Here is a 27,811-nt window from a genome sequence, read left to right as displayed (position 1 = left end):
CTGGGAGCCTTAAGTTGGACTCCATCCATGGCCAAGGAATGATTGAGATGCGTCTGACTTAGTCAGCCAGCGACCACAGTTGGTGTGTGTGATCATTGGTTGTGGTTCTGGGGATAGAATATGAATATATATATATATATATATATATATATATATATATATATATGTTTCCTCAGGGCTCCCTAACAGCACAGGTTTTCCATATCTCCTTGCTGGAGCACAGGTGTAGTCATTACTGACTGACACATTGTAACAGATCCACAGGTGATCCTAATTATGTCACATGCAATCCACAAAACCTGCACTGTTAGGGAGCCCTGAGGACTGGGTTAGGGGAATAAGCAGGATATATTACAGGTATGGTGCACACCCAATGCCTGTTATCCATGGAAAAGTTTTCTGATAATGTCCTATATTTAGACAAAACACAGATACTAAATCCACTACAAGGAGTAATGTTAAACAAAGTGATGAGCTGCAAAGAGCTGGGCAATATTTTATTTAGTATATTTTATGCATTCAAAAAATGAAAAGGTGAATTATACAGAAAGGACGACATTAACATACAAATATGATAAGCAAAGTCAGGGTATTAATAAAAATACATTCGGGTCCCAAGGAATATACAGTCCATTCTACTTTGTCGGTTTGAGCTGGGACCGTCCAGAGAGCTGTCGGCGGCTACTTCTCCTCTGCATCGGAGATTCCACGTTCCACTGGCGTGGCTGGGGCTCTCTATAAGAAGGATAACGCATTACATTAATATGTTCCACAGTAATACATTGGGTACAGTACAGGTGGAAGGCAGAGCCTGACCAGACAGCGACCAACAGGTACAGACTGGCAGGATATCTGAGTACATAACACAGAAGTGTAGCCATGCGGACTGGCAATGTCATTTTATGCTCAAGGGCTCCCATTTGTTCTCCTAGCCCCAAATTTATTGAAAGCATAAGGATTACAAGCATAAAGCATAAGGATTACAAGGACTCCCTAAATTTTATTTTCTATGTATAACAAACGAGGGGCTTTGCTGGCATCAGGGAAATCAGCTGTAGATGTGCACTCTGCAGACATGGAATCTAATCTTGTCCCATAAAACAAGGTCTCATTTTCCAGTATGGATGCATTTCACTGAGCAGGAGTGTACAAAATACACATTTAGCTCAGAACACCCCAGATTATCTCCCATTACAAACTTATGACCTCAGTATGAAAGCCCGGATGTTTCAGCTACAACTTGGCATGGGCAGGAATTTAGTAAGGAGGCAGCCCTGTGTGTTGGTCAAATATGTATGAGAAGGTGAATGTACTTTTCATTTTGTACTGTCCCCTCTAGTGCATTGTACTGGCTGTACAAAAAAAACCCACAAACTCCTTTCCGACCACCTAAATTGCAACACAACAGGTAACACATGTACCGACTGACTGTTTTGAGGCATCTGGATTTTTCAATAATCTATTTTATAGAATTGAAATGCGTAAAAAAAAATAAAAAAATGTGACAAACACGTTCATGTATGTGTGGTCCAAATGAACACACCAAAACCAGTGTTATGAACATGCCCTATGTCTACTCTTTGATGAAGGTCAAAGTATTTTATATTGCGCAAAAAACTTACGGCTTGTCTGGCGACATTATACACAAGACGTCTTTCTCTTGGTCACAGGACGAGTTAGTGGTTTGGTTTGAACTGATGTAACTGACTCCAGCTCCAAACGTTACGTTGTGCATAGTCCCTGCAAATCACAAACACTTAAAATTATCATCATTCCCTGCCACTAAATATGGATATTACAAGTCACCTTGGAATTCTGTGTCACAGAGAATGGGATTCAGCCTGCAGTCACGTGGCGTAACTAAGTGAAATAACAGTCTATCTGTACATAACCACCACTATATTGCTATTAGACAAAAAAAAACACAATTACTACCAGTTCTTGTAGATGTCCGATAATTGTCCTGTGAACTGTATCATGTTACATTGTACCTGTCACTTAGACAGTGGAATCAGCTTTAGGGGCACACTACCCTTGTAGTCCGCATAGAAGGTATCTAATACCCTAATAGAACCCTGCATACTTACTGTCAGGGGTACTGATTGCTCTACCCACAAGTGTCGCATTGGATCCTTGGTCTGAACTTTCCAACAAATCTGTAAAGAAATATAAATTTACAAGACAGTTGCAAAGAAAGTGTGAAAATCTCTGGAGCAGCCGATCATAAGACCAATATGTATCAATATTTTTGTATGTAACACAGCTGCTTAATTCATTGACAAAGCATCTTCATCCCAGCATCCGTCACAAGTTAAAGCCATGGCACTCTTAGGTCAATGCACTTGTTTAGCCCCCTCAGTTTCCTAGGCAAGATATAGACCATGGGCTGACCACTTGCAAGAACTCTATACCCCAAGGTTACAGTATCCATCAAATTGGATGAAAGAGAAATAAATACTTTCAATGTGGGTGCAGCTACGGTCTCTGCAAATCTGTGAACGCCTTAAAGACAAATTGTCGAGACTGATTGAAATGTAGTACATTGAGGAAAATGCAGCAGCTCGTCTATGAAACCAGAATGCACAAATTAACAACAACTACATTGAATACCTGTACCTAGTTTACCGCTGCTTGTACTGGAGGAGGAAGGTGTCGCAGACTGTGCCCCGTTACTCTTGCTTCGCGTCTTCGTGTAGCCCTCTGCAGTTTTTCTGGCGGAATTCAGGATAGCGACAGTGCTGAGCGACATCTGCCTGCAAGATGACCGATAAGTCAGCAATTGTGTTTCCCAAAGTGACAACTTACATCGAAGGACTTGTCTCTTTACCTGGGCCTGACGACCTGTCCTTGTAGAATGTTGACCCGAGGCGTTGTAACGGGAGTACAGGGCAGAGCTCCTCCCGGGACGTTCTCTATAGTGGAGAGAGGAGATCGGTGACCGTTGACAGTCGTGGGAGATCCGACACGAGACGGGCCCTGGAAGGAGCATAATGAGGAAAAAGGACAAAGCCAGCTTACAGCGGCCCTCACTGAAGCCTAGACATTAGAAACACACACTCTGTAAGTGCCTCAGCTGAGGTATACGAGATACGGAAGGGTCATAGAAACAACTCAAATGTAAAAGTCAAAACATCTAAAAAGGAAAGAAAAAAAAAAGAAAGTCCATTTAATGTGTTATCCATTTGTTTTGGTCCGATATTATTAAGGGATGAATGTCTATAAAATAATCTTGTTCTAAATGATAGTTTTTATGACTGGTGAGTCAGTTTAGCAGAAGTGCCATTGTTTGTCTTCTCTTCCCCACAAGCCTTTTTTTTTTTTTCAAGATTGCACGTCACTTTTATAATGAAACAGACAGCTTGGCCAGGTCCGGACAGGAAAACATTCAAGATAGGCAAAGAGTAAGAATGGATGTCCCTGCATACCACACATTTTCGAATTGGCCATATCCTCACCTGCGGACTGCCGGATACGGCGGCTTCAGGATTCACAACGGCGTTTGCCTGCTCGCTTTCTTCCTTCTCCAGCGCCAGTTGCTCCTCGTACTTCCTCATGTCGTACTCCAGCTCTGCTGCCAGCTGTTTGTCGGCAGCGAAGAAGTCCTTGATCTCGTCTCTATAATCCTCCATCATCTCCTGCAGGATGGAGAAACCGCAACATAATCCAGCTATTCAGTATCAGTATACAGCAGTCACTCACTGCACCCTCACCGGGCCACCTACCCGCAGGTAATTCATGAGGTCCCGCACAGCAGGAATTCGTTGTTGCTCCAAAAACCCCTTCAGAGAGGAGATTATGGGGATGATGTTTTCTATGAAATTCTTCTTTTGAACCTGGGTGGGATAGAAATGGGGGGGAAAAAAAATATTTAGGAACCAAAAGCCCCAACTATTTATAAAGAGAAGACAAAAACAAATGCAAAATATGGTGTAATGTTTATGGTTTATTCAATTTATGGAACATAATACAAACGTGTGTTTTTTTTCCTATACATTGTTACAACCAGTTACTTTAAGCAAACATTTCATATTAAACTGGAAAATAATTTGCATATTCTTAACCAATAGGATACCTGTTCTAGATCAAACATAAAAACCCCCCAAAGAAAACAAAGAGATCCTAGCTTTGTAGCAAATTACCAATATGCCTTACCTGGGAGATTAGTTTCTTCTGTGCCACCTGCATCACTGCGTTGGCCATAGCCATTTCATCGTCTTCCCCAATGTCCTCATCGGGCTTAGACCTCATTGTCGATAACTTGATCTCCTTGGAGCTCATGATCTCAAAGATGTCGGAGAGTAACTCACTGGCTTCCATGTCAATCGGTAAACCGCCGTCCACAAAACAAGCTGCGTCAGGAGGGATGGGGAGACGTATTTTAGATGCTCCTTGTTCTAACAAATACAGCACCTTGACAGATCTAGATCATGGAAGGGTGAAGACATACCTAGAATATTCTGGCTGATCTTTCTGGTCAGATTAAACCTTTGCTCATCTGTAAAGTGCTCCAGACAAAATTTGTAGATCTTCATTCGTTTCTCCTTGTTCTCTTTTCCTTTCAGAGAAAAGAGCCTCCGTTCCCTAAAATAAAGTTCAGAAGCTAAAAAGACTCAAAAAAGGAAGGAAATTAAACCTATATCACAATAGATCGAAAAGCGGAACTCTCACCTCTCGGTCTGTGAGAACTTGTTATACTTCTCGTGCTTCTCATAGGAGTTAAAGTGGAAAATACATTCAATGAAATGCTGGGAGAACATGACCGGATTCCTTTTAAGCAGGAGATGAACCAGACAGAACTCTCCAAGCCTGCAATGTAAAGGAGAACAGGTGTAAACCACCCGCACAGACCAGAAGATTCCAGTGTTCCATTGTTGGGAAGACTTACTTGGCAATATCCGGGTCGGAGTCCACCAGCACTCTGACAAAGCGGAAGAAGAGGGACCCTTTCCATTTCACAAACTCCTCCTGAGATACCAAGACAAAAGGAAAGAGCCGAGCGTAAGATACCTGAATGGACCATTTCTTTGGGAAAGACACCTGGCAAAGGGTTCACTAATACTTCTTAGAAATTAATGACTGTTTCACATTTCTATAAAATGCAAATAAAGGTTGTTCCTATGTCAAAGATAATTTGTCACTTTATGAAACGTCTCTAGACGTTTAGTGTTTTTACAATGCCTTGACCAAGACACCAGCAATCTGATAATGACATAAACCAATCTACAGGAGGAACAGGTTGGACAACTAAATCGACCACCAGCAAAAAGATGACATTTCATATACCCTTGCTATGGCTGTTGGCCAGTTTAGGTATAATGTTCTTCAATAGGGTTACAAGCAGGAATTTAAAACACCCAGAATAAAAAAGGTTTTTCACAATCCCAGCTTTTTCTTACGTTGTAATACATTCCCAATCCTATTTTGCATAGAATATATACAATATAGGTTATTGGTACACGTGTCATAAAAACAAACACGCACACAAGTGTTCCGATAGATAACAGAACAGTTTGTTCCATTTGTTACCTATGATGAATTCTATGTTGACACATCTTTGTAGTCGGCCCAGTCACCATGTGGATGAATGATCCCTACTACAGTGTTTACCAATGTACCTATTTCAATACGGTAGATACAATGAAGATTAGACTGAGGATATACAACCATCTGTACAAGAATAATACCACTATATAACTGGGAGACAACTTAGTCATCAGTATGCTCAAGAAAACACTTTGTTGAGGCGAGAGGAGAGACAGAGTTTTAAGTGATGCAAAGGACACCTCACCTGCAGCAGGTTGGTCAGCATGATAAGCGTCTGCTTCCGGATAAAGGGGCTTGTGTCTCGGAGACAGACTGACACATTAGGGATGTATCTGTCCACCATCGTGGTGTAACGGATACACAGGTCACAGATTACAATGACCACGTTGTTCCTGATGGCAACATCGTCACACACCTCCAGTTCTCGGGCAAGAGCCGGTATACATCTCTTAGCGAGGTCTTCATGCTGAAGGCACAACTTTCCTGAACGAGAAGACATGTTCATTAACCAACAAAGCTATGTTAGAAGCACCCCTGTCTGCCATCTATTCATCCAGTTATCAGTAATGAAGAGACTTGTCTGAACACCAAATAGATTAATGAACGGGCAGCGAGAAAGTCGGCAAAACATTTGTTAAGTCGCCAATACAATTTCTAGTACAGAGGTGAAAAGTCCCCTTACGACCCCGATCTTTGAGCAGATACAAGAAGTTTATGATGACAAGCACCGGCTGAATGTTAAATATGCAATACATCTAATAAGTGTCCCCAAGGTGACAGCCATCACTGCTGAACCCAGAGATGTCTCCGCAACAGATAAGGGATCCACTAGTATTTATCTATGGGTGCTACAAATGTCAGATCTAAGGAGTTACATTAATTATCCCTGCCTTACACTTTGCTGCTTCCATATTCATGCCTTTAATTGTCAGAAAATAATACTATAACTTCCAATGGTTTATTGGCAAGATCTTCAACTAAAAAGATTTTGTAGATCTCCAGGAAGATGTATGGTTATATTGTTTTCACTCTAAACACACCGAGATCTTTAGGTATTTCCCAGACACCACGTTACCATTTCTCCTTCCACTTATATAACCACCATGGCTTTGAGTAGTGGATCTTCTCTAGTTATGGGATTGGTTTTTCACTGGCCAGAAAAGGGCTGAAGAGAGGGAGGGAAATCCACAACACTGACTTGATGTTTTGGCTACTGTCAGACTGGTCGTGGATTGTTGCTGGTACTTTGGATCTTGAAGCCTCTGTGGCCTTTGTGCACCTGCCAAAAGTGGGAAGACATTGGGCTTCCTCCATACCTTGTTGATAAAGCAGTGAATAGTATGGCTCTAGGATCCTGGAGAATGGCGATTATATATGTTAGAGTTGTGTAATAGATCCAGTGAACCCTTGAGACCTGTAATCTACTGTGTGAATTATGTAAAATAAAGCACTCTTTTTGCCCAAGCGATTTCTTACCAACTAGGGGTACTGGAAGCGCCAGACTGGTATATATGACTGCCTACGGGCAAAACAACCAGTTGGTGCAGTGAAAAAGTTAAACATTAACCCATTATCCTCAAACATATGCTGCAATAGAACACAGACCAGTCCACAAGAGAATTCCAGGGTCTTTGTGCGCTGCTCTCTTCTGGTTTAGCTGTCTTGATTGGCTAATGTTAAACTGAGGAGCCGGAGAGCAGAGGGTTTAAGGGAAATGAGAAGGCTTTATTCATTGAGGGCCCCATCTCCCAATATATATAATGCACTTTGTGTTCCTCTACAGCATCGGAGAAAACAATCACTTTTGTCAAAACAAGTTCACAAGAGGTCTGTCGCTTACCGAGGGTGATGAAGGCGTGAGCCCGGACCAGTGGTGGCATGTGGGACCCTCTAAACTGAGAAATAGGTTGTGACTGTGACAGTGGGATATCGGTACTCTCAGAGATGCAGGGATCTAGGCAGTAGGGAGAACATGGTATCAATAAGCTGGTGCACTCTAAAACCCGACGCAGATGATCTGTATTAAATGCCATTTTGCTCACTTTGTTCTGTAGCTGTAGAGACCAAAATTGACTGAACCAGAAGCAGGACACGTTTCTCAACACGCGCTGGACACAACTGGGCGGCTTCCCCCAGGGTGAAAAGGTGGCGGACCTGAGAAGTGAAAGGCAGAATGTGACACTACAAGGCTGACTAGTATATAGAACATCCTCCTACGTACAATACTGTGCAAAAGCTTCAGGCAGGTGTGGAAAAAATGCTGCTTTGAAGGCAAAGGGTGGTCACACCAAATATTGGTTTGAGTTCGATCTCTTGGTCATTCACTTAGTAGTTTATTTTTATCAATTAACAAAATGCAAACACTTCTATTTTTGAAAGCATTCTTACTTTGCAGCATTTTTTCACACCTGCCTAAGCCTTTTGCACAACAGTGCATGTATGAGGAGGGTAGTGTCATACACTTCCCCCTACAGTCACTATGAGAAGCACTGCTACACAGAGTATTGAGGAGGGGAATGTCATACACTTCCCCCTACAGTCACTATGAGAAGCACTGCTACACAGAGTATTGAGGAGGGGAATGTCATACACTTCCCCTACAGTCACTATGAGAAGCACTGCTACACAGAGTATTGAGGAGGGGAATGTCATACACTTCCCCTACAGTCACTATGAGAAGCACTGCTACACAGAGTAACAAGGAGGGGAATGTTGTACAAAGACATTACCAGTGACTGTAGGAAGTGGTGCCCAGTAAATGGCACTGTTACACATGTACACAGACATGACCACTGAGTACCACCTCCTACAGTCACTATGAAGAGCACTGCTACACAACAGAATGATGAACATGCCAGGGCTGTGTAATGGAAGACAGGGGGTAAACTTTTTAAGAGTACTTCACTATATGTTTAGGAATAGTTTTTCCAAACTACAGCCACTATTCACGTGGTGACTATAGTCCCATAGCTATATACAGTGTCCTCATTGTGCTGCTGTTCTATTAAGAGAATACACCTGATAGAAATGGAACATGTTCCTATACTGTGGTGCAGTACTTTATCCTCTAATCATACAGTAAGGGGTATACGCACCATAGGTTATCTAACCTGCAATATGCGCTTCTAAGAGAACAAACTCACCATTAATTCCTGATCAAACTGTGCGTCTCGCGAGTCCGCCATCACCACAGAAGAAATGTGCTCTTCACAGGCCAAAACCAAATCACTGCAGACCTCATTCAGCAGCCCCTACAAGACCGAGACGATGGACAGAGGGGCCGGTCATATAACCACAGAGACATGTACTAGCATCACAGAGCAGTTACCATCCAGTAAGACCACAACGGTTACATACATACAGGTAGTCTGCTGCACCAATAGATTAGGAGATGTTAATGCGGAGACATAGAAACCTATCATCTACTAACAGTGGACGGAGCTTGGTGTGGGCTGAAGCACATACAGACATTACACAGACAATTAATCACCCCTGTCCATCTGCTGGTTACCACAGAAGGGCTGACAGATACTAATACTGTAACATGGATAAAAAGAAATAAAATGTGGAAAAGAAACGGGAAAAATGTACACGAGTTCTATTTACCTGCACGGCCTCAGGAGAGTCGAGGTGAGCGTAGCACAGTTTCTGCAGGGTCTCTATCGCAGGGCTGATAATCTCAGGGGAAGACTTAAACTCATTCAGCCAGGACTTGACATGATCTATAAACAAGGCGAAAGAAGTGGAAGAAGGCGAATAATTCGCTTCACACGCAGAGGACGCATCAAACATGAGAAAACTGCCTGTGACGGGTATTTGTCCCGACTACAAATGGCTGCCTCCACCGTGTATGTGACTGGTTAGTCCTTTCATTAAAAGTAACAGCTGTTTGGGTTCTAAAAAGAATACATTGTGTAAAATGAAACAGCTGAATTAAAAAGTTCTTTCTATTCAACCCCCACATCTTAAGTATAAATGTTAAAAATAAAAGACTGGATACATTTACTAATTGAATATTAAAACACGACTAAACGGACTGTGACCCTTATTTTTCCCTTTGTTTAGGTGTAATGTAAGTGAAGCCACTACATTAATATAGACCAAAGGCTGTGTATTACGGAGCTCTAAGCAGCTACAATAATCCAGCAACAGTATCGGGAGCTATAAATGTTTACTAAATATTCTCAGCACCTATTTGTGAATGAGGACTACTGCAGCATTTTCACTATACATTTTCTGTGCTTTTGTTGTCCGTAATGCTAAATTGTATCGTTAATTATACGTTTTCTAAGATGCTTCTTTATACTGAAAAAAAAAATGCAAACACTGATGCACACGGATTGCTACTAACAAAGTCTTATTACATTTCCCTGTTTGTAAATACCGTGCTGCGAGGATACAGACCATTCAACAACCGATATAATAGCTGGTAATACGAATGAAGTTTGCAAAATCACAGGGCCCCACTGTAATTGGCTCAGACAACATGTTTTGGACCCGGACAAATAGTTTAAGAGTGGTCTTCATTAAGGCACAGTAATCTGCCTCTCTGGCAGACTACATCCCCATGTCTAATGGAAGCAGCACTCACCGATCAGCTGTTTTCTAGTGTCTGCAAGCAGGTGTTTTGCAATATGACCTATCACACACAGAATGTGCCCAGTTGTGGTGTTGGATCTGGTGTCAGGTTCCCTGGTACAGAGAAGAGACAAAATTAACCAATCAGATGCCTGTTCTCAGAATGAAACAATAGCAGATGGGCTCAGACAAGCGTCTAGAGAAACAAAAACTCGTCACTTACCTGCTGACTTGATTCCAGGTGTTCAAGATTTTGGTGTAGTCCACTTTTGGGGATAAGCCTGCAACCTTCGCGAGCACCATCCAAGCTGGGGCCGAGTGCAAGGTCTCCGTGTGAGAGATTAAGTTACTGACTAAAGTGGAAGAAAACTTATCTTGCTTGGCCCACAAGTGACAGGCTTTCGTCACATAACGGCTGTTTAAAGAGAAAAATTTAATATATTTCACACTATATCTCAATAGCTGCATTGTACATATATAATTAGGGATTATGCTCCTCTTTTTCCTTTTACCCCCTCTGCAAGTTACCATGTTAGAAAATAGGTACTTCTCTAAATAAACAGGTAGCGTGCAGAACTACTGTGCATTTGGTGGATTCATGAAAAGGGCGAAGGACAGTGACGTCACAGCAGCTTAAATAACTGCAGCCTTAGCTTTTTTTTTTTTTTTTTTTTTGATCCCATTAGGACACTGATAATGATGTTGGATGTGCTGAGCTGTTTGTAATGGAATGGAGAAGTACTGCTTTAATTATTATGTATAGATTGGAATGTGGAACAGTAAACAATGTATCTTACCTTTATGTCTCTAAATCTATATTTGAATAAGTCACAAAACACATGAGCAGAGTTCTAGCCCGATCCAACATCAAATACAGAATCACAGATCGGTAATGCTGTGAGGTCCATATGGGTATATAATGGATTGTAGCCAATGATTATACACGATTGTCAGTTTTCGTTTCCCCACCTGAGGTCCTGGCTCTCTGTAGTAAGCAGGTTCAGCAGATCCCATGCTAGTTTCTGTTTCTCATCCTCATCTTTGTAGCGGTTGTAATGTTTGATGTTCTGGAGAATGAGTTGGTCCAGGCACTCCAAGGTCTTCGCCTGCACAGAGTCCTCGGTGTCCAGCACTACAGGGATTAGGCCTGTTAGCCAAGCTTTCTGCACCAAGACATTCCCCGGCTGAGCCTGTCAGGAGACACAGAGATCTTGATTTATCAGAGCAGCCAAGTATACGTCTGGGTCATTCACAAAAACAGACACTGCCTCAAGTGGCCAAATGAAGTTACAACATAAGCGGAAGCAAGGCATTCACAATCTTCCCAACAAAGTGACATTTATAGTATGATGATTAAAGAAGCACTAAAAACAAAATTACATACAAGAAATTAGTATTAAAACCCTTACTCCGGTGCTCTAGGGGGGACATAAACAATGGGTTATATTCAACACATAGGAGGCAGAAACACTGAGTCAGCAAGAGCTTTGTCACTAAAGCCAGCCTCTTTAGATTGTGGTAGAAGAGATAATCAGGGGAAGATAGATAATAGTCGCAGAACCATCAGCATATGCTCATAAAATACGCCCAAGCGTAGGGACGAGAGGGGAGTTTGCAATTGAGCAAATCTTTGGTGTCTGACCCTCAAATGTTCACGATATCCCAAAAAGAACTCAGGATGAAGAGACCAATTGATTACGTCTAAGCATTTGCGTCTCAAAAAAATCTGCCTCAGTTTTCTACCCCTGGGATATAGAGGGCCCTGCTCGCAAGCTTACAATCTATGGGACAATGGTTTGATACACAAGAGTAAGTGCTACATAATATAGAATGTTTGTTCAGCTAGAATGCAAAGGTTACAAAGTATTTAGTGGGCTGTACGTTCAGTCACACAACTATGTTGGTCAGAGGGTTGTTGTCTTGTGTTAGCTGTGTAGAGGGAGGTAATAGGGTAATCTAGGGGGATTAAGAGGGTGGTAGAGGAATATTATAAGCTTGTCTGAAGAGATGGGTTTTCAGAGAACGCTTGAAGGTTTAAAGACTAGAGGAATGTCTTGTGGTGCGATGAGAGAATTCCACAAAGTGGGTGCAGCCCGAAAAAAGTCATGTAACAGAGAATGGGAGGAAGTGATGAGTGTAAGAGAGACGTAGATCTTGTGCAGAACGGAGATGGCGAGTTGGGAGATATTTTGAGACAAGTGAGGAGATGTATGTTGGTGTAATTTTGTTGAAGGCCTTGTATGTTAGTAGAAGAATTTTATATTGGATTCGTTGAAAAACAGGCAACCAATATAGAGACTGACAGAGTGACTCAGCAGATGTAAAACGATTTGCAAGGAAAATCAATCTAGCCGCTACGTGCAACATAGATTGTAGGGGCTCGAGTCTGATTTTGGGAAGACCAGTATGGAAGGAATTGTAATAGTCAATGCGGGAGAAGATGAGTGCATGAATTACGGATTTTGCAGTGTCTTGTGTGAGATATGTGCGTATTCTAGAAATTTTCTTTAGATGTATGTAACATGATTTAGATATAGAGTCGATGTGGGGAATAAAGGATAGGTGTGAGTCAAGGATTACACCTAGGCAGTGGTCTTACGGGGTAGGATTTAGGCTCATGCTGTAAACAGAAACGTCAGGCAGGAAGCTTCTATTGTTGGGTGGGAAGATTATTAATTCTGTTTTTGAAAGATTGAGTTTGAGTTGGCGAGAAGACATCTAAGATGAAATGGCAGAAACCCAGTATGACCTGTGCCTTCTGAAGCATTGGTTTCCACAACAAGAGAATATGGCGACTTGTTTTGACCCTTAGGGTTCTGGATGATCAGAAACATAAGCACAGACCCCAATAGCATCCTATGAAGGACTCTGAGGAAAAACAAAGTTAATTCAAAATTAAGGAGCAGGGTGGGGGTTGTAAGAGAGAGGAAGATAATTTATTTTGCTTTCTAGGGTTGGAAAAGAACCAATTGTCTGTGTACCCCTACTGGAGATGGGGAAACGGTATTTTAATGCATATTCCATTTTGGTCACTGAAAATCATTCTGGAAAGAAACAAGGCAGAGGGAACAACAAGTCTTTGGTGTTGCTGTCGTCATATGTCTGCCACCCTCCAGACATTTATGTAACGGTTCTTGGATTACAGTACTGACATCTGAACGTACAGAAGTATCGGAGATCCGCACTTACCTGTAGAAGTTCTGTCAGGGAAGTGATCGACTGCTTACGTACAGACACAGCGGGGTCTCGGCATCGGTCCTGGAGAGTAGCAAGATTTTCTGAAGTACAGGGAATCAGATTGTACTTTAATATATTCACCAGCACCTGGACAATGGAGACACAGAAGAGAGGTGACCACACCGACAAGGAACCCAGCACTAACCAATGGTATTTCTTCTCAAACCATCAACTAACAAAAGTCTGGCTTGAGGAGGATCAATAACCATGCAGCACCATGAGAAACATTATCCCAGCAGATAGAACCCAACAAATGAGCTGGAATATGGATATTTCAAGTGGAATATCAGGACGTCTACAGAGTCCAATTGGTGATCTACTTGATGAACGTGTTCCTACAGGGTTTTTCTTTTGGTGACCCCCAGCTTCTGTATAGACTATTGTGAGATATGCATCCCCTTAGAAGCAATATTTAGACTGCATTGGTTTAAAGGAGAGGTGAACAAAAATTAAGCCGTTTTACCTGGAGCGCAGATTTCCTAACATTTGTCTTCTGATCAGCAGCTCTTAATTGCAGCATTGTCAACGTCTCCCTTCCTGCGCAAGAACCAATACCTTATGTAGATCATGAAATTACCATTTAATTTGCAATAGCTTCCACAAATCACTTTAGTGCCCCGTTTTATCCCAAGTAGGTTTCTGCAAAACCTTTCACCACCTTTTACCTACATGGAAAGTAGAATAACGGCAATAGCTGTAACACAATCTAGATATACACTCACCGTCAGTCCCCAGAGCTTCCGCAGCCTCAGACAGTTCAATGGTCCTCAAAGCACCCAGAGTTTTCCTAGAAGCTGCAGAGTGAAACAGATTAGCAGGCCGGCAATTCACATTGAACAAGGACAAATGAAAATAAAGCAGCACAATAAGAGATTAAGTTTTGTCAGTTTATGGATATCCACTGAAGATTCACGTCTATTGTGTAAAACAGAATCTAAGCCGGCCGCTCTCAGTCTACTTAGAGGCTCACATTGGCTTATGTACCCACCCAACAGAGCATCCAAACCTTTATCTGTGGCAAGTAAATCTCAAACACAAGTCCATTCTATATAAATGAATCCGGACATGTACAGGCAGCCTCCTATTTATGGTGTTATCGGACCACCCTGTCCGCACAGAAACTTGGCCTTCAAAAATAGCTTATGTTAGAGCATGCTTAAGTATATTATTGTAGCAGAAAATAAGTCAATATTCAGCCTGTCAATACTCTTTACTAAGAACTAATGACACAACTAAGATGCTACTAAACCTCTTTCTCTTGAATATTGATTGGTTTAGCTCTTAGTGTGTGTAGTAAACATTAACAGATTTTATAAAGAACCATATTCAAACCAATGTTAAAGCCTAGGAGAGACAGATTTGAAGACTTGCATAACCCAAATAATTTACAGTGGATGGACAAGAATGTAATCTGTTCCTGCCCAAGCACACTTAACTAATCAGACACGATTTATATTAAATACATTCATTAACGTGGCAATTTCCTGCTAAAACGAATTCCCATGAACACAAGACTTATCAGTCGTACAATGGATGAAGCAGAATTTTGCCAAGTCTGCAAATGAAAATAAAATCACATAAAAAATAAAGTCATCAAAATAAAAATCCAGCCATTTACATTACCTTCTGTGCGGTTGACTGAACTTTCAGTCGTGCAGTTGTCCCCCGAAACTGTCCGGCAACTACCTGAAAGCAGAAAGTCAGCAAGTGATTTAGCAGGAAGTGGCGCGGCCAATAATGGATGGAAAAACTTTTTTCATTGCAGCAGCTGAAGTGTGAGCAACAACGACTGACAGGCTGCAAGAAGATTGGAAACAAACATTTTTCCTCGCTTTGCTTCCTCTGGCTGCTATTAAGGATTTATAGCTCTGCACAGTGTCTTGCAACTACTATGGGCACATGATGTAATGAGCAGAGAGAGACTTTGGGACGCCCCTGAGCGCACTGCTCGTGCACAGTCAAAACCTTCACACTCCTACACCCTCTGCCAGCTGTGTGTGTAACTGGCAGCCATACTTGTCTCCCTTCCAGAGAGATTTTGTAAAGGAGATAATAATTTGTAGGAGGGCAGCTAAGAAAATGTATGCATGCTTAAAAAAGGTAATAAAAGTACGAGGGACTGCTGCTTTAAAAAGTTCCTTGAAACAGCCGTTTGTTTACAGAATTTCCCACAGGCAGAGTTGTACTTACTGCCTTGCAGTAGCTCCTGTATCCCATCGGCAGCAAAGCCGGAACTCTTTTCCATATACTGCGCCAGACAAGAGAGGGCTTTGCTGCGCACAGTGGGGGCTTTGTCGGAGCAGCGGCTGAACACCATGTCTTGCAGCAGGAACTTGTGCTGTAGAAACTTCAGGCTCTCTGGAGGAATAGCTGCGTCTACCACCCTTTCCGGAAGCTCCAACAGGGCAACCACGGCATCCAGGGCAAACACCCTATATGAGATCTGAGAAAGCAGAAGGTGGATCAGTATTCTGTGCATCTCTCTCTCGTATAAAAGAGCAACACAGAAGATTTAGTTTGTGCTGGAGAGATAGACCTCATTAAATGGAGGGATTTACTATGAAGAGTGACAGCAGCAAGAGAGTTCGATAAATATGGAGAAATTAACGGACATGTTGCCAAATTCTATGTACTTTCTCTTTAGCACCAAGCACTTCCCTCATCCATCACAATCCAAGCCCCAATAACAGATGACACAGAGGAATTTGAGACGCCCGGATATCTTACCTTGGGGTTCAAGGAGTACTTGTGCAGCCACTCTATAAATGATGCATATTCTGAGTTAGGGAAATTATGTAGAAGTCTCACCAGAGCTTGTGCTGCAGATATCCGATAATCTGACTTATCCGGACACTGCGGAAGAGGAGAACCAACAGCCTCAAACACAACAGAGAACCACACAGACAAACATCTAGTCACTGCTTCTACTGCTCATTCCACTGGCCAATAATCCGGGCCTTAACACCTAAATAATGCCGTTCTGTATGTGTAATATATAGATTTTATCAAATAAATCTAGAACCAAGGATCACTGTGACAGAACACTGCACACATGGATTCTGTAAAACACTTCTCGTCTTATCCAATGGGGGCAGACTTTGTGTTCAATATGTAGATCAGTGAAACAGTTCTATTTAAAAAAAAATTAAGCTAGTGAGTTTAAAACAAACAGATCAACATCTCTATATCTAAATGATCAATGGAATCTGAATAGGTTTATGAATGCACTTTTTCTGTCCATCAAACACTTTGTCATCTTGATGCTACTTCTTACACTTTTGACAAATTTTAACTAGAGTTTAAATGAACAAGTCAGTCAAAAGTTTGGTTGTGAGTTTTTTGTAATAAAGCAGTCAGTGAAATAGTTTAGAAGACGACATATAGGCGGATTCTTCAGCCCCACCGGAGAGTCAGGATCATCTGACTGCACTTTCTGCCTTGTCCGATTATGATCCTATTAATTTAGACCAATTACACAATATCAGCTGCTAGATTAAGGAACACAAACATTTATATTGCAGGAACAGACAGAGCACTTGTGAGCAAAATGATCTCTGCGTTTCTAGTTAGCACTAGGAGGGGGTTCAGCAAAGGACTGTTAATCCCTGTTAGACATCCCCAATTCCATTTATGATAAACTGTACAACATACCATTTAGTATACATCATAAGAACTCGCAGGCGACACAGAATAGACGTATTACCTTGGCACAAATGTGCTGCAACAAGATTCGTAGGATAGGAAAAGAAGCTTCCTTCAGCTCATCCACCAGGAAACTGCAACAGGAAGAGCAAAATCCATTAAACCTTGATGATACTATTATTTTTTTTATTCATAAAGCACTGACATATTACACAGCGCTGTACAGTGAGGAGATCAGGACACAAATAAGTAAGAGACGTTATAGAGGTGACCTGTCCAAAGGAGCTTACAATCTAAGGTGGGGGGAGAACACTTGATACAAGGAGTAGAACAACAATTGTAGCTGGTGGTGCGGAAACTGTCTGTGGCTACTGTAGGACAGAAGCATCATCATCAAATGACAAGACTCAATCAATCACTGGAGATTGGTATTTCTGTGCAGCTGCTGATGGTGAAGTTGGAGAGAAAAGACAGCGGATGGTGGAGACCCGATAAAAATCATCGTAGAAATCATAAAAAATAAAAGTAAATCGACTGGCAACCGTAACGATCACCATTTATCTTAACTGAACCCTCCCTCCTCTTCTGACTTTTGCTTTAATGCAACATGGGCTCTTGTGCTTCTGCACCAGCTTGCAGTAGTTGTGTGTAGCCTGGTGTTTTTATATAGTATGAAAGTACACTGCTGGAAACAGAGCCAGGACAGTCAGTCCCCACGCTCGATGGTCATCACCAACGGAACATATAGATGGCAACAACTGCAAATCAACTCACCGGGTCCTGCAGCTGAACTAACCATCCCTGTACTTCTAATTTCCCGCTGCCTTCACAAATCTGTAACTTTTATATGTGTGGGATGATGATTATGTGGGAGACGGCACAGACCAGATCTGAGGCACAGAAATCACTAACTGCCACCCGCATGCCATGGCCGACAGTTATTTCTGACAAGCTAAAAGCGTCTTCCAGAAAACTGATGGTCAAGTAGTGCCATCTTGTGGAGCAGATTGGAAGTTAGCTGTTATTTTATTCTAATGGAATCCATCATCACCATTTATTTATATAGCGCCACTAATTCCACAGCGCTGTACAGAGAACTCATTCACATCAGTCCCTGCCCCATTGGAGCTTACAGTCTAAATTTCCTAACATACACACACAGACAGACTAGGGTCAATTTGATAGCAGCCAGTTTACCTACTAATGTTTTTGGAGTGTGGGAGGAAACCGGAGCACCCGGAGGAAACCCACACAAACACGGGGAGAACATACAAACTCCACACAGATAAGGCCATGTCGGGAATTCAGCTCGTGACCCCAGTGCTGTGAGGCAGAAGTGCTAACCACTGAGCCACCGTGCTGCCCCATGATTATTCAGCATATTTTGTAGCGCTTTATAATTTGAACAGACAGCGTAATAAAAGAATACTGGCTAATGCAGACAGAGAGGTAAGAGGACCCTGCTCACAAGCCTTCAATCTATGGGACAATGGGAGTTTGAAACGCGATGATAAGTGCTAAATTTTACATATTGCTCCAATCAGATTACAAATATAAGACGTGCTTTGTACATCTAACAAAATAGGAAAACTTGTAGTTCTAAGCGTCAGAAATATTGGTTATGACTAGTAATTCTTTCATCAAATCAGATGTAAACAAACTGTTTGAGAAGAAGGGAAACAAAGAGGGGCCGGTTAGTTTTCGGCCCCTAGTACAGGGTTTGAAAACTGTTGTCTTAGCAAGTTGTGGTTTGAGGCTACTCACCCCCCCTCCCCTTGTCTTTCTGACAACATATATTATAATTACTTGAAAATAGATTAATCAGCTATACAAAAGGAAATATTCTTTACATAGCATGTAGGTGTACTTAAAGTTTACTAGTCAACTACGTTTTATTAATATAATACTTTCATCCACAAAACATAAAAGTCTTTGCATGCGTCTCATGATGACTTATGCATGAATCTCGGGGAATAAAAATATTTACATATATTCCCACGACCCGTCACGCATGTGTTCTAGAAGACTGCGCGTTCCTCACCTGACAAACCGAATTGCCTGGTCCCTGGCACCCGTGACTGCGTTGTTGATCACAAGTATGGCGGGTTTGGAGCCCCCCCCTGCTTCCACCATGATTATAACGTTCAGCAGACGCTGGAAAAGACGGCGGAGGGTCTACAAGCAAGAGAGAAACACTGAGGATACACTGGAACGTTGTGAGCTTGTAATCCAATTATAAAGGAGTTATTATTAATCGTCCGTAAGGCGCCACATTGCTCTGCAGCACCAGACAGTGGGGAAGATGATACAATTCACCCTCTCACCTCATTTGTTTTCAGTATAAGGGAATGGAGGGTGGGATCAATGCAATGGCTGGAGAATAGCGATGCATCACTGACCACTTGTGGTTCTGTGGGATCCCCAAGTAACATACCTGATTGCCTTCTCCATGAATGGGCAGACACAGCAACCACAGCCCGCGATACGCCAGCTCAGGCACGTACTTCATGCGGTCAACGTGCCTATTGCAGAAACCAAAATGTCACAGATTAGATACTTTGAAGGCACAAGTCATTTCCTACCGTTAAGGGCAACAGGTCACAGAGACCACAAAACGCGTTGAGGTTCTTGTGAGTGAACAGCCAGGAACACAGAAGACTCCAGTCTTTTATTGGCCCCACAAACTGCAGTAACAGATGACTCAATGCGTTGCATTAATAGATAAAAACATGCACCAAGGTCATACGTGTGCAGGATTCAAAGGGGAAAAGAATCAGAAAACTTACACAGAATCCGAAAAAGACAGTTCTTTGGGGAAAGTCTCAAAACTAGTCAGGTTTATGAAGATCTGAAAAGAACAAAGTTAATAACAGAATATTACTCATCACTATTTCTTTCTAACCACAATAAACTTCATGTGCCACACAAAAAAACATACCAAAAGAAAGCTGTTCATAGTAGAAAGCAGATGAAATTAATTTGCAGGCTACTAACGCACACAATTTAAATAGAGCATATCAAGTTATGGACATATTTAAAGTATTATTTGAGAATAGTGTAGACACCAGCATAGTACTGTAACGTATTAGACTGCCATCTCTCACCTGCATACAGTGCATAAAACTCTGCTGCTTCTCCTTCAGCGAGAACTTGGGTAGGAGTCGCAGGAAGTTTTTCAGAAGGAAGACGATGGACTCGCGGACGTTCATCAGATCGCGGGGAGAGAAATAGCCAGAGTCTTCATCCGCTTCCTCTTCCGATAAGTCGTTCAGCTACAAGACAACAGATATATCCATCTCATCAACAGAAATCATTGAATTGCCCAAAAGGATTCTCTCTCAAACTCTCTTGTCCGGTACAAATTAATTCTACTATATACTTCAGAAATGAAGATGCATGCAGCCAAACATCTTATAAGTGTGGTTGATGGGAGGAATCTAGCAAATCTGACGCAGATGTTTTGCTGGACTCTCAGCACTGCCCCTTACACACCTCTGGCTAGACATCGTTTGGGCTAAACAAATATTTAAGAGTATGCAGCTATCGGTTCGCTAGGAACCTGTCCCTCGTGAATATTAGTCAGGACTCATGAATATTAGTCAGGACTCATGAATATTAGTCAGGACTCATGAATATTAGTCAGGACTCATGAATATTAGTCAGGACTCATGAATATTAGTCAGGACTCATGAATATTAGTCAGGACTCATGAATATTAGTCAGGACTCATGAATATTAGTCAGGACTCATGAATATTAGTCAGGACTCATGAATATTAGTCAGGACTCATGAATATTAGTCAGGACTCATGAATATTAGTCAGGACTTATGAATATTAGTCAGGACTCATGAATATTAGTCAGGCTGTGAATCAGTGATGTCACCGGTTCCTAGCGAACTGATAGGCTGCATACTGGTACTGCCCCTAAAACAGATGGTTCCTCGTGTGTAGGTGTTGGCTGCATTTCAATATAAAACGATAAGATATAGATTTACCTCCTGGTCATTTGGTTTTTAAAAGAGATTAAGCGGTGAAACGGAACATGAACATTGGGCTGTACCATGTTAGGGGTGCGGGGGGATATCGGGCGTCTGGAATTTGAAATGCAATGTGAGCTATGTCTGCCTCGCCTCCTTCCGCTACAGAAGCAGCATTCAATACATTTTCTTACCTGTCAAAACGTATCTAAAGATATAAAGCTACTGGACGTGCAGCGTTCAGCAGAGTTCTGGAACCATCTCGTATGTAATAGGTGAAGTAAGCTGATCATACTCAGAATCTAAGCTGCATAAAACAGCTCTTACCTCTAACCCGTCTCTCCGTACCGGCCGGGATCGTTTCCTTCCCCTGCGATTCTCCCCCTGGGAACTCTTCGCTGTAACCTTCTTCCTCTTACGGCTGGACTCTGGGTCCTGGGGCCAACATTTCTCCAGGCTGCTCACACATTTATCAAACAGGATGGGGTGAGATACCTGGTTGGCAACACTGCCTGTCAAATACAAACAGAATAGATTATGATGGCAACAGTACCCAGTACTGGTCTAACGAGCGCACTCGGTCAGTCCCTGGCGTCCCCATCCCCTTTAGAGTGTAATCTGTACGAGTCCGCTCCTCTACCTGGTCCTGGCAGTAAGCGGTTACACATACGGTGCTTGACGGAATTCCCAGGATCCGTGAGACCTTGAGCTTCCCGAACACTTCCAGATAATTATAACATGCTATACTGTTATAGCACATTACAATATGAGCTCTATATAATGTGGTATTGTAGTACAACAAGCAATCATCAGTACTCGCATGCATATATCTGGGAACGCCGTTAAATACTACATATAAGGGCTCACAAGGAGAACGCAGCATCTGTATCCCAATTTTAAGGCAAGTAGGCTTGGTAAGGACATAAGACAGTCTCTTTTTGTTTCTGACTGCGATATCACAGCTTTGTGAAGCGATGATATGTTCAGTAAGAGTAACATGAAAGTATATGGGATACTCCGTTCCCATCACCACCCTCGCAACGCCCCGTGCACCGCTCAGACAGTGAAACAGCTACATCGTGACGACAGTGTTCCCCATTCACATTACAGCGACTGTCAGCGCTGTAAAGCGCAGTTGTTTCCTAGTCAGAAAAGACGACGCCGGTCTGACACTGTCCTAAAGCAGATAATCAAAGAACATACTAAGAATGTGATTATCAATTAGTGTTACAATGCCACAAGACTCACAATCTGCTGGATTCAATACTAGTAATCTCACAGAGAGAATGTAGTGACATAGTACAGTAAGCGAGCCCGTTTCATAGTTCTACCTTGCGGTCGCGTCAGACAGGAGGACCCACTTACCTGGTATTTCCAGCAGAAGAAAGTACAGGCCGGCTGCTTTTAAGGCTAGTATTCTCTGCATGACCCCGGCCTTCTTACTCTCTCCTGTCTGGATGAAGTGGTAGAGCAGCGCCAACAGGGAGTTACGGCAGATGTCATTCTCCGCAAACAGGACCCAAACACTCTGCAAAACGTGGCAACATATGTCAGAATTGTCAGCTTTTGCAGTAGATTTACCATATATGACTGACACAACATAGATAACAAACATTAATCAGAATGCCTTCTAGTCAATGTCAATGATTGCAGTGGTTGATCTACAAATGTTAGTTCTGTATATATTATAAACTGATACAGAGACAATTGTTAGTACAATTTTTAAATCTAGGGGTCACAAAACAGCATTTAAAGTGTCCAAATGAAATAATTAATATTTATATTTACCACCATATAAATAAATGTCAATTTGTAATTTTAAATGACAATAGTTGCCAGAATCAGCACATTTACCCGTGTATTCTCCTGATCTTCAGATGCAAAAGGCAGGAGACTCTCATACAAGTTGTTGAACACTTCCAGGCCATTGTCTGTGATTTCTGCTTCAACCCTGGGATCCAGAAGTTCTGCTTCTGTGAACTCCAGCTCCCAAACAGAGTCCACCCATGCTGCAACAGACAGATCAATCACAATGCAGAACTTACCGATACCCTGCACTTACATAGAAACCAATACGATGGGACCCAGGTTACTGCCTGTACCCAGAAATGCTGCACACTCTCAGTCTGTCTCTCACTCGTTGCCCTGACGCCTGGACTCTATGCCCTCCTCACAGTGTAAGCCATTAATATCTGTTAGAAGGGGTATCCAGGCCCGCCATGGCGGAATCAGTCACTGTAGCACAATATGACCAGTATTCCCATAAAGCACTGGGCAGACAGCAGCAAGCCTTCATCTTGGCTGAATTCCCATTTAGCACAAATCAGTGAAAGTTCACAATTTATACCAGGCACATAAACTATATTGCTAACTACTTGCATACACCACGGCTTTATATAGATAAAAAACCACAATGTAGGACTTACATCCTTATCTACAGTGTTTATATGTTATTCTACCGAGAAACTCAGGCACTCTGTAGCATTATCCGGGCATGACATCAACAGGGGGGGGGGTTTACGCAGTCCTATTCAGCTATAAAAATACTGATTTACACAGGGTGGGTCAGTTGCACAATACAAGTTTGGCTGCCCAACTAATTTATACTTTATTATTCAATATAATGCTTTACTGGCACTCTCCTGGCTACGTGTATCAACTAATATTGGCATTTTTCAGAAAAATATACCCTGCTCCTTCCACTATATAACTCAGTCTCCCTAACACATCACTCATCTCCTGATATAATCTGTGCTGCTGGAGACCCTGCTCCTTCCACTATATAACTCAGTCTGTGGCTTCCTGCTGCCTCTGTGAATATTTAGATGTTTGGTTAATAAATGAAAAACAACTCAGATATGTGGGAAATTAAGATGTTCTACAATTAGGTGCTTGACTCCAGCATCTAACCAGCTATATGAGATAGGTATGGCCTTGTGTTTATAAAAATAGATCATTACAGGTTTAATACACTGATTTCTAAAGAAAAAGATCAGGGTGGACATGCCCTTTAATCAACATAGTGTAAAAATGTTTAATGCAGTGTAAGTTTGTATCAATTTCCTCCAAAGGTGCTCTCGCACTGCTGAACGCCTCTGGAGGAAATCTCGCTCCATGGCCGACTTCCTTCACTTCAAATTTATACTCGCCTCATTCGGCTCTGCCCTCTCCCTGGCTAAACAATCCTTCTTCAAGTCCCCGATTTCCTCTCAGTCCTCCAATCCCCGCCGCCTCTTTGCCACCTTCAACTCCCTCCTCTCTCCCCCTCCTGTCCCGCCTTCCCTCTCCGCTTCTGACTTCGCCACTTTTTTCTCTTCTAAAATTGAGACCATCCGACTGAACATTTCCTCATCCCATCCCTCTCCCGCCCCCCTCATCCCTTCTCTCTCCCCCCTCATCCCTTCTCTCTCCAACAACCTACTCTGGTGCTCCTTCTGCCCCACTTCGGGTGATGAAGTTCGCTCCCTCATTCTTTCCTCTCCACCCTATCCCCTCTAACCTCCTTCGCTCTCTCTCTCCCACTGCCTGCTCTTACCTTGCTCACCTTTTCAACCTATCACTCTCCTCTGGTGTAGTCCCCTCTTCATTTAAAAACGCTCTCATCTCTCCCATCCTCAAAAAACCTAATCTTGACCCCACCTCTCTTGCAAACTATCGCCCTATCTCACTTCTCCCCTTTGCCTCCAAATTACTTGGGAGGATTGTCTGTTGCCGTCTCACTAGACACCTCTCGGACAATTCCCTCCTCGACCCTCTCCAATCCGGTTACCGCCCCCTCCACTCCACCGAAACTGCCCTGGCCAAAGTTACTAATGATCTACTTTTAGCCAAATCGAAGGGTCACTTCTCCCTGCTCATCCTCCTTGACCTCTCTGCAGCCTTCGACACCGTGGACCACCCCCTCCTGCTACAAACACTTCTCTCTCTTGGCCTCTCTGGATCTGTCCTTACCTGGTTCACCTCATATCTCGCTAACCGCTCCTTCTCAGTATCCACGTCTGGCTCCTCTTCCACCCCCTTCCCTCTCCCTGTTGGTGTCCCTCAGGGCTCTGTTCTTGGCCCTCTACTCTTTTCGCTCTACACCTCCTCCCTGGGGGCTCTCATCTCCTCATTCGGTCTTCAGTATCACCTTTACGCTGACGACATCCAACTCTACATCTCCTCGCCTGATCTCTCTTCCTCCCTCCTCTCTCGTGTATCTGACTGCCTCTCTGCCATTTCCTCCTGGATGTCATCGCGCTGTCTCAAAATTAACATCTCCAAAACTGAACTGATTGTCTTTTCTCCCCCTAGACTCCCCGCCCACCACATCCTCTCTATCACTGTTAATACCACCATCTCCTCTGTCACCCAACTCCGCTGCCTGGGCGTTACCCTCGACTCCTCTCACTCCTTCGCCCCCCACATCCAATCCCTCACCCAAGCCTGTCGCTACCAGTTACGCAACATTGCCCGCATCCGGAACTTCCTCTCCCAAGATGCCACCAAAACTATCATCCACGCACTCATCATCTCCCGCCTTGATTATTGCAACCTCCTTCTTACCGGCCTCCCCCATTCCCATCTCGCCCCCTCCGCTCTATACTCAATGTGGCTGCAAGACTCATCTTCCTTTCTCGCCGCTCCTCGTCTGCCTCCCCTCTCTGCCTTGCCCTACACTGGCTCCCCATTCCTTACAGAATCCTTTTCAAACTCCTGACCGTCACTTACAAGGCTCTCTCCCAGTCTACTGCTCCCTATATCTCTAACCTCCTCTCCATTCACACCCCTGCCCGCTCCCTGCGCTCGGCCAATGACCGTCGCCTCTCCTCCACTCTGATCACCTCTTCCCACTCCAGAATCCAAGACTTCTCCCGTGCTGCCCCCCTTCACTGGAATGACCTCCCTCGCTCCATCCGTCTTTCTCCCAATCTGTCCTCCTTCAAGAGGGCACTCAAAACTTACCTGTTCCTAAAGGCTTACCAACCTTCCACCTAACCTCTCCTCCACCTGTTCTTCCCCTCTCTCCTCCCGCCCCCCCTGTTCTCTCCCCACTTACTTCAACTTGCTCCCTGTGATCTGTCTACCCTCCCTTAGGATGTAAGCTCATTTGAGCAGGGCCCTCTTCCCTCTGTTCTCCATACCTGCTCTTCTGCTCCGTCTTTACTGCATTAGCCTGCCTGGAGTCTCAGAAGTTTTGGTATTTTTTGTTAACCGTTTGTAATGTGTCACCTTGTTTAGTCTACTGTTTGTGCTGTGTACAGCGCTGCAGAACTCTTGTGGCGCTTAATAAATAAAGGATAATAATAATAATAAGTTTATAATGGAACTAAAGTCAAATTACTTAGCTACTAATATCTAAGGGGTATATTTAACAAATTGTGATGGTGCACTAACGTGCACTTAACATAGAATCCATGCCCCGATGTGTCCCCCACATATTTATTAAAGATGCATCGCAGCAGATATCGTGGATATCTGCTGCTTTGCATTCTGCTTCGTTTTGGGGAGTAGTCACCATTCAATAGTATGGTGACTGCTCCCTCTTGCAATTTAACAAGTTCCAAAAAATAGATTTTTTCGGGAACTTGTCTTGATAATGTACCAGCTGGAGCTGGCGTACATTATCATTAATGAAAAGTTTCAGTGCTGTCAGCTCTGCTCCAACGAGCAGAGCTGGACAGCGCATGTGTGGAGGGATCACATGATCCCTCCCTGTCATTCACACTCTCTCTCTGCAAACTATAATTGCCGATAGAGAACAGATGTTTGTGCGCATGCCCAAGGGTTTCACTCGGCGCATGCGCACTGGAGTAAGAACCGGACCCCCGTTGACTACATACTGCTTTGGGAACGAAGCAGCTGTGGTAAGTATGATTTCTACTTCACAGGAACAGCAGTTTTTCAGAACTGCTGTTCCTGTGTTGCTTTTTTAATAAATATGAGAAATAGTTCAATCCTTATCAATGCGATAAGGATTGAAAACTATTTTTCATATTTTGCGAGTGATGATAAATGTGCCCCTAAAAGTCTTAACTCCCTCCAGAACAAAGAGCCCTCCACCTTCTGATGCTCCGGGTCCCTGTTATTCATGGTATATTCCGTTTGTGTCAGTAAATAATAACAGCATTGTGCAATATGAACTCCACCAGCCACACAGCTGCAGTTTCCATTAGACCAGTTCTTGAACCAAATCTCCAGAAAGGTCATTCTGTGACTTGTAGTTCCACAAAATCTGCATTGTGTGTCTGTGCTGTAGAACTACAAGCCCCAGCATAGTCAGCAGGCAGAGGCTAGCAGGGCATGCTGTGAATTGTAGCCCCCCAGCATCTGCATTGACCAACTCTGCTGTAGAACTGTAAGTCCCAGCATAATCCACAGCCAAAAAGGGCAAGCAGTGACTTGTAGTCCTGCAGCATCTGCATTGTATGGCTCTGTACAGTAGAACTACAAGCCCCAGCATAACCAGCACCCAGACTAGTAGAGCATGCTAGCACTTGTAGTCCCCCAGCATCTGTATTATGTGGCTCTACTGTAGAACCACAAGCCCCAGCATAACCAGCACCCAGACTAGTAGAGCATGCTGTGACTTGTAGTCCCCCTACATCTGCATTGTGTGACTCTGTGCTGTAGAACCACAAGCCCCAGAATGACTATCACATCACTGGCCTCACCTCGCCTGAGATTCCTGAGGCCGCACCGGGAGAGAGCCTCCAGCACCGCTGCCTCCTTATCACACATCTGTCCTGCCGCTCTCTACATCCAGATCCTCCGTTACTGCACCAGCGCCTAAATGAACACAAATACACCAATCATCGAATGCTCTCGGACAACGTCACCCCTTAACCCCGCC

At 43.2% G+C, this 27,811-nt stretch overlaps 1 protein-coding gene across 1 annotated transcript; it reads right to left on the bottom strand.

Annotated features, from left to right (window-relative positions):
• Nucleotides 1-471: 471 nt before the first annotated feature.
• NCAPD3 (non-SMC condensin II complex subunit D3) lies at nucleotides 472-27,764 on the bottom strand. Its single transcript, XM_075190352.1, has 34 exons — nucleotides 27,633-27,764; nucleotides 22,834-22,988; nucleotides 22,345-22,507; nucleotides 21,307-21,491; nucleotides 20,106-20,273; nucleotides 19,788-19,849; nucleotides 19,436-19,523; nucleotides 19,043-19,176; nucleotides 17,063-17,135; nucleotides 16,087-16,212; nucleotides 15,550-15,802; nucleotides 14,983-15,045; nucleotides 14,082-14,153; nucleotides 13,823-13,896; nucleotides 13,312-13,446; nucleotides 11,092-11,312; nucleotides 10,346-10,537; nucleotides 10,136-10,236; nucleotides 9,151-9,266; nucleotides 8,688-8,795; nucleotides 7,587-7,698; nucleotides 7,385-7,498; nucleotides 5,789-6,027; nucleotides 4,886-4,965; nucleotides 4,669-4,806; nucleotides 4,448-4,581; nucleotides 4,153-4,349; nucleotides 3,723-3,833; nucleotides 3,456-3,635; nucleotides 2,828-2,976; nucleotides 2,617-2,753; nucleotides 2,088-2,156; nucleotides 1,623-1,740; nucleotides 472-735 (listed from the first exon to the last, which is right to left on the bottom strand). Exons 1-34 carry the CDS (start codon nucleotides 27,697-27,699, stop codon nucleotides 636-638), a joined length of 4,434 nt encoding a protein of 1,477 aa, XP_075046453.1. The 5' UTR covers nucleotides 27,700-27,764; the 3' UTR covers nucleotides 472-635.
• Between the last annotated feature and the right edge of the window lie 47 nt (nucleotides 27,765-27,811).

This window comes from Mixophyes fleayi, chromosome 11 (assembly GCF_038048845.1).
Source record: "Mixophyes fleayi isolate aMixFle1 chromosome 11, aMixFle1.hap1, whole genome shotgun sequence".
Taxonomy (NCBI): domain Eukaryota; kingdom Metazoa; phylum Chordata; class Amphibia; order Anura; family Limnodynastidae; genus Mixophyes; species Mixophyes fleayi.
The sequence above is the reverse complement of the archived record's forward strand: the minus strand, read 5'-3'. Positions and strand labels throughout refer to the sequence as shown.

Coding starts and splice junctions, on each gene's coding strand:
- NCAPD3 (XM_075190352.1), bottom strand. CDS start 27,699: ATGTGTGATAAGGAGGCAGCGGTGCTGGAGGCTCTCTCCCGGTGCGGC. Junction 22,989..27,632: donor CCTCAGGAATCTCAGGCGAG/GTGAGGCCAGTG, acceptor TGTCTGTTGCAG/CATGGGTGGACTCTGTTTGG. Junction 7,699..8,687: donor AGTTTGATCAGGAATTAATG/GTGAGTTTGTTC, acceptor TTCACTTCTCAG/GTCCGCCACCTTTTCACCCT.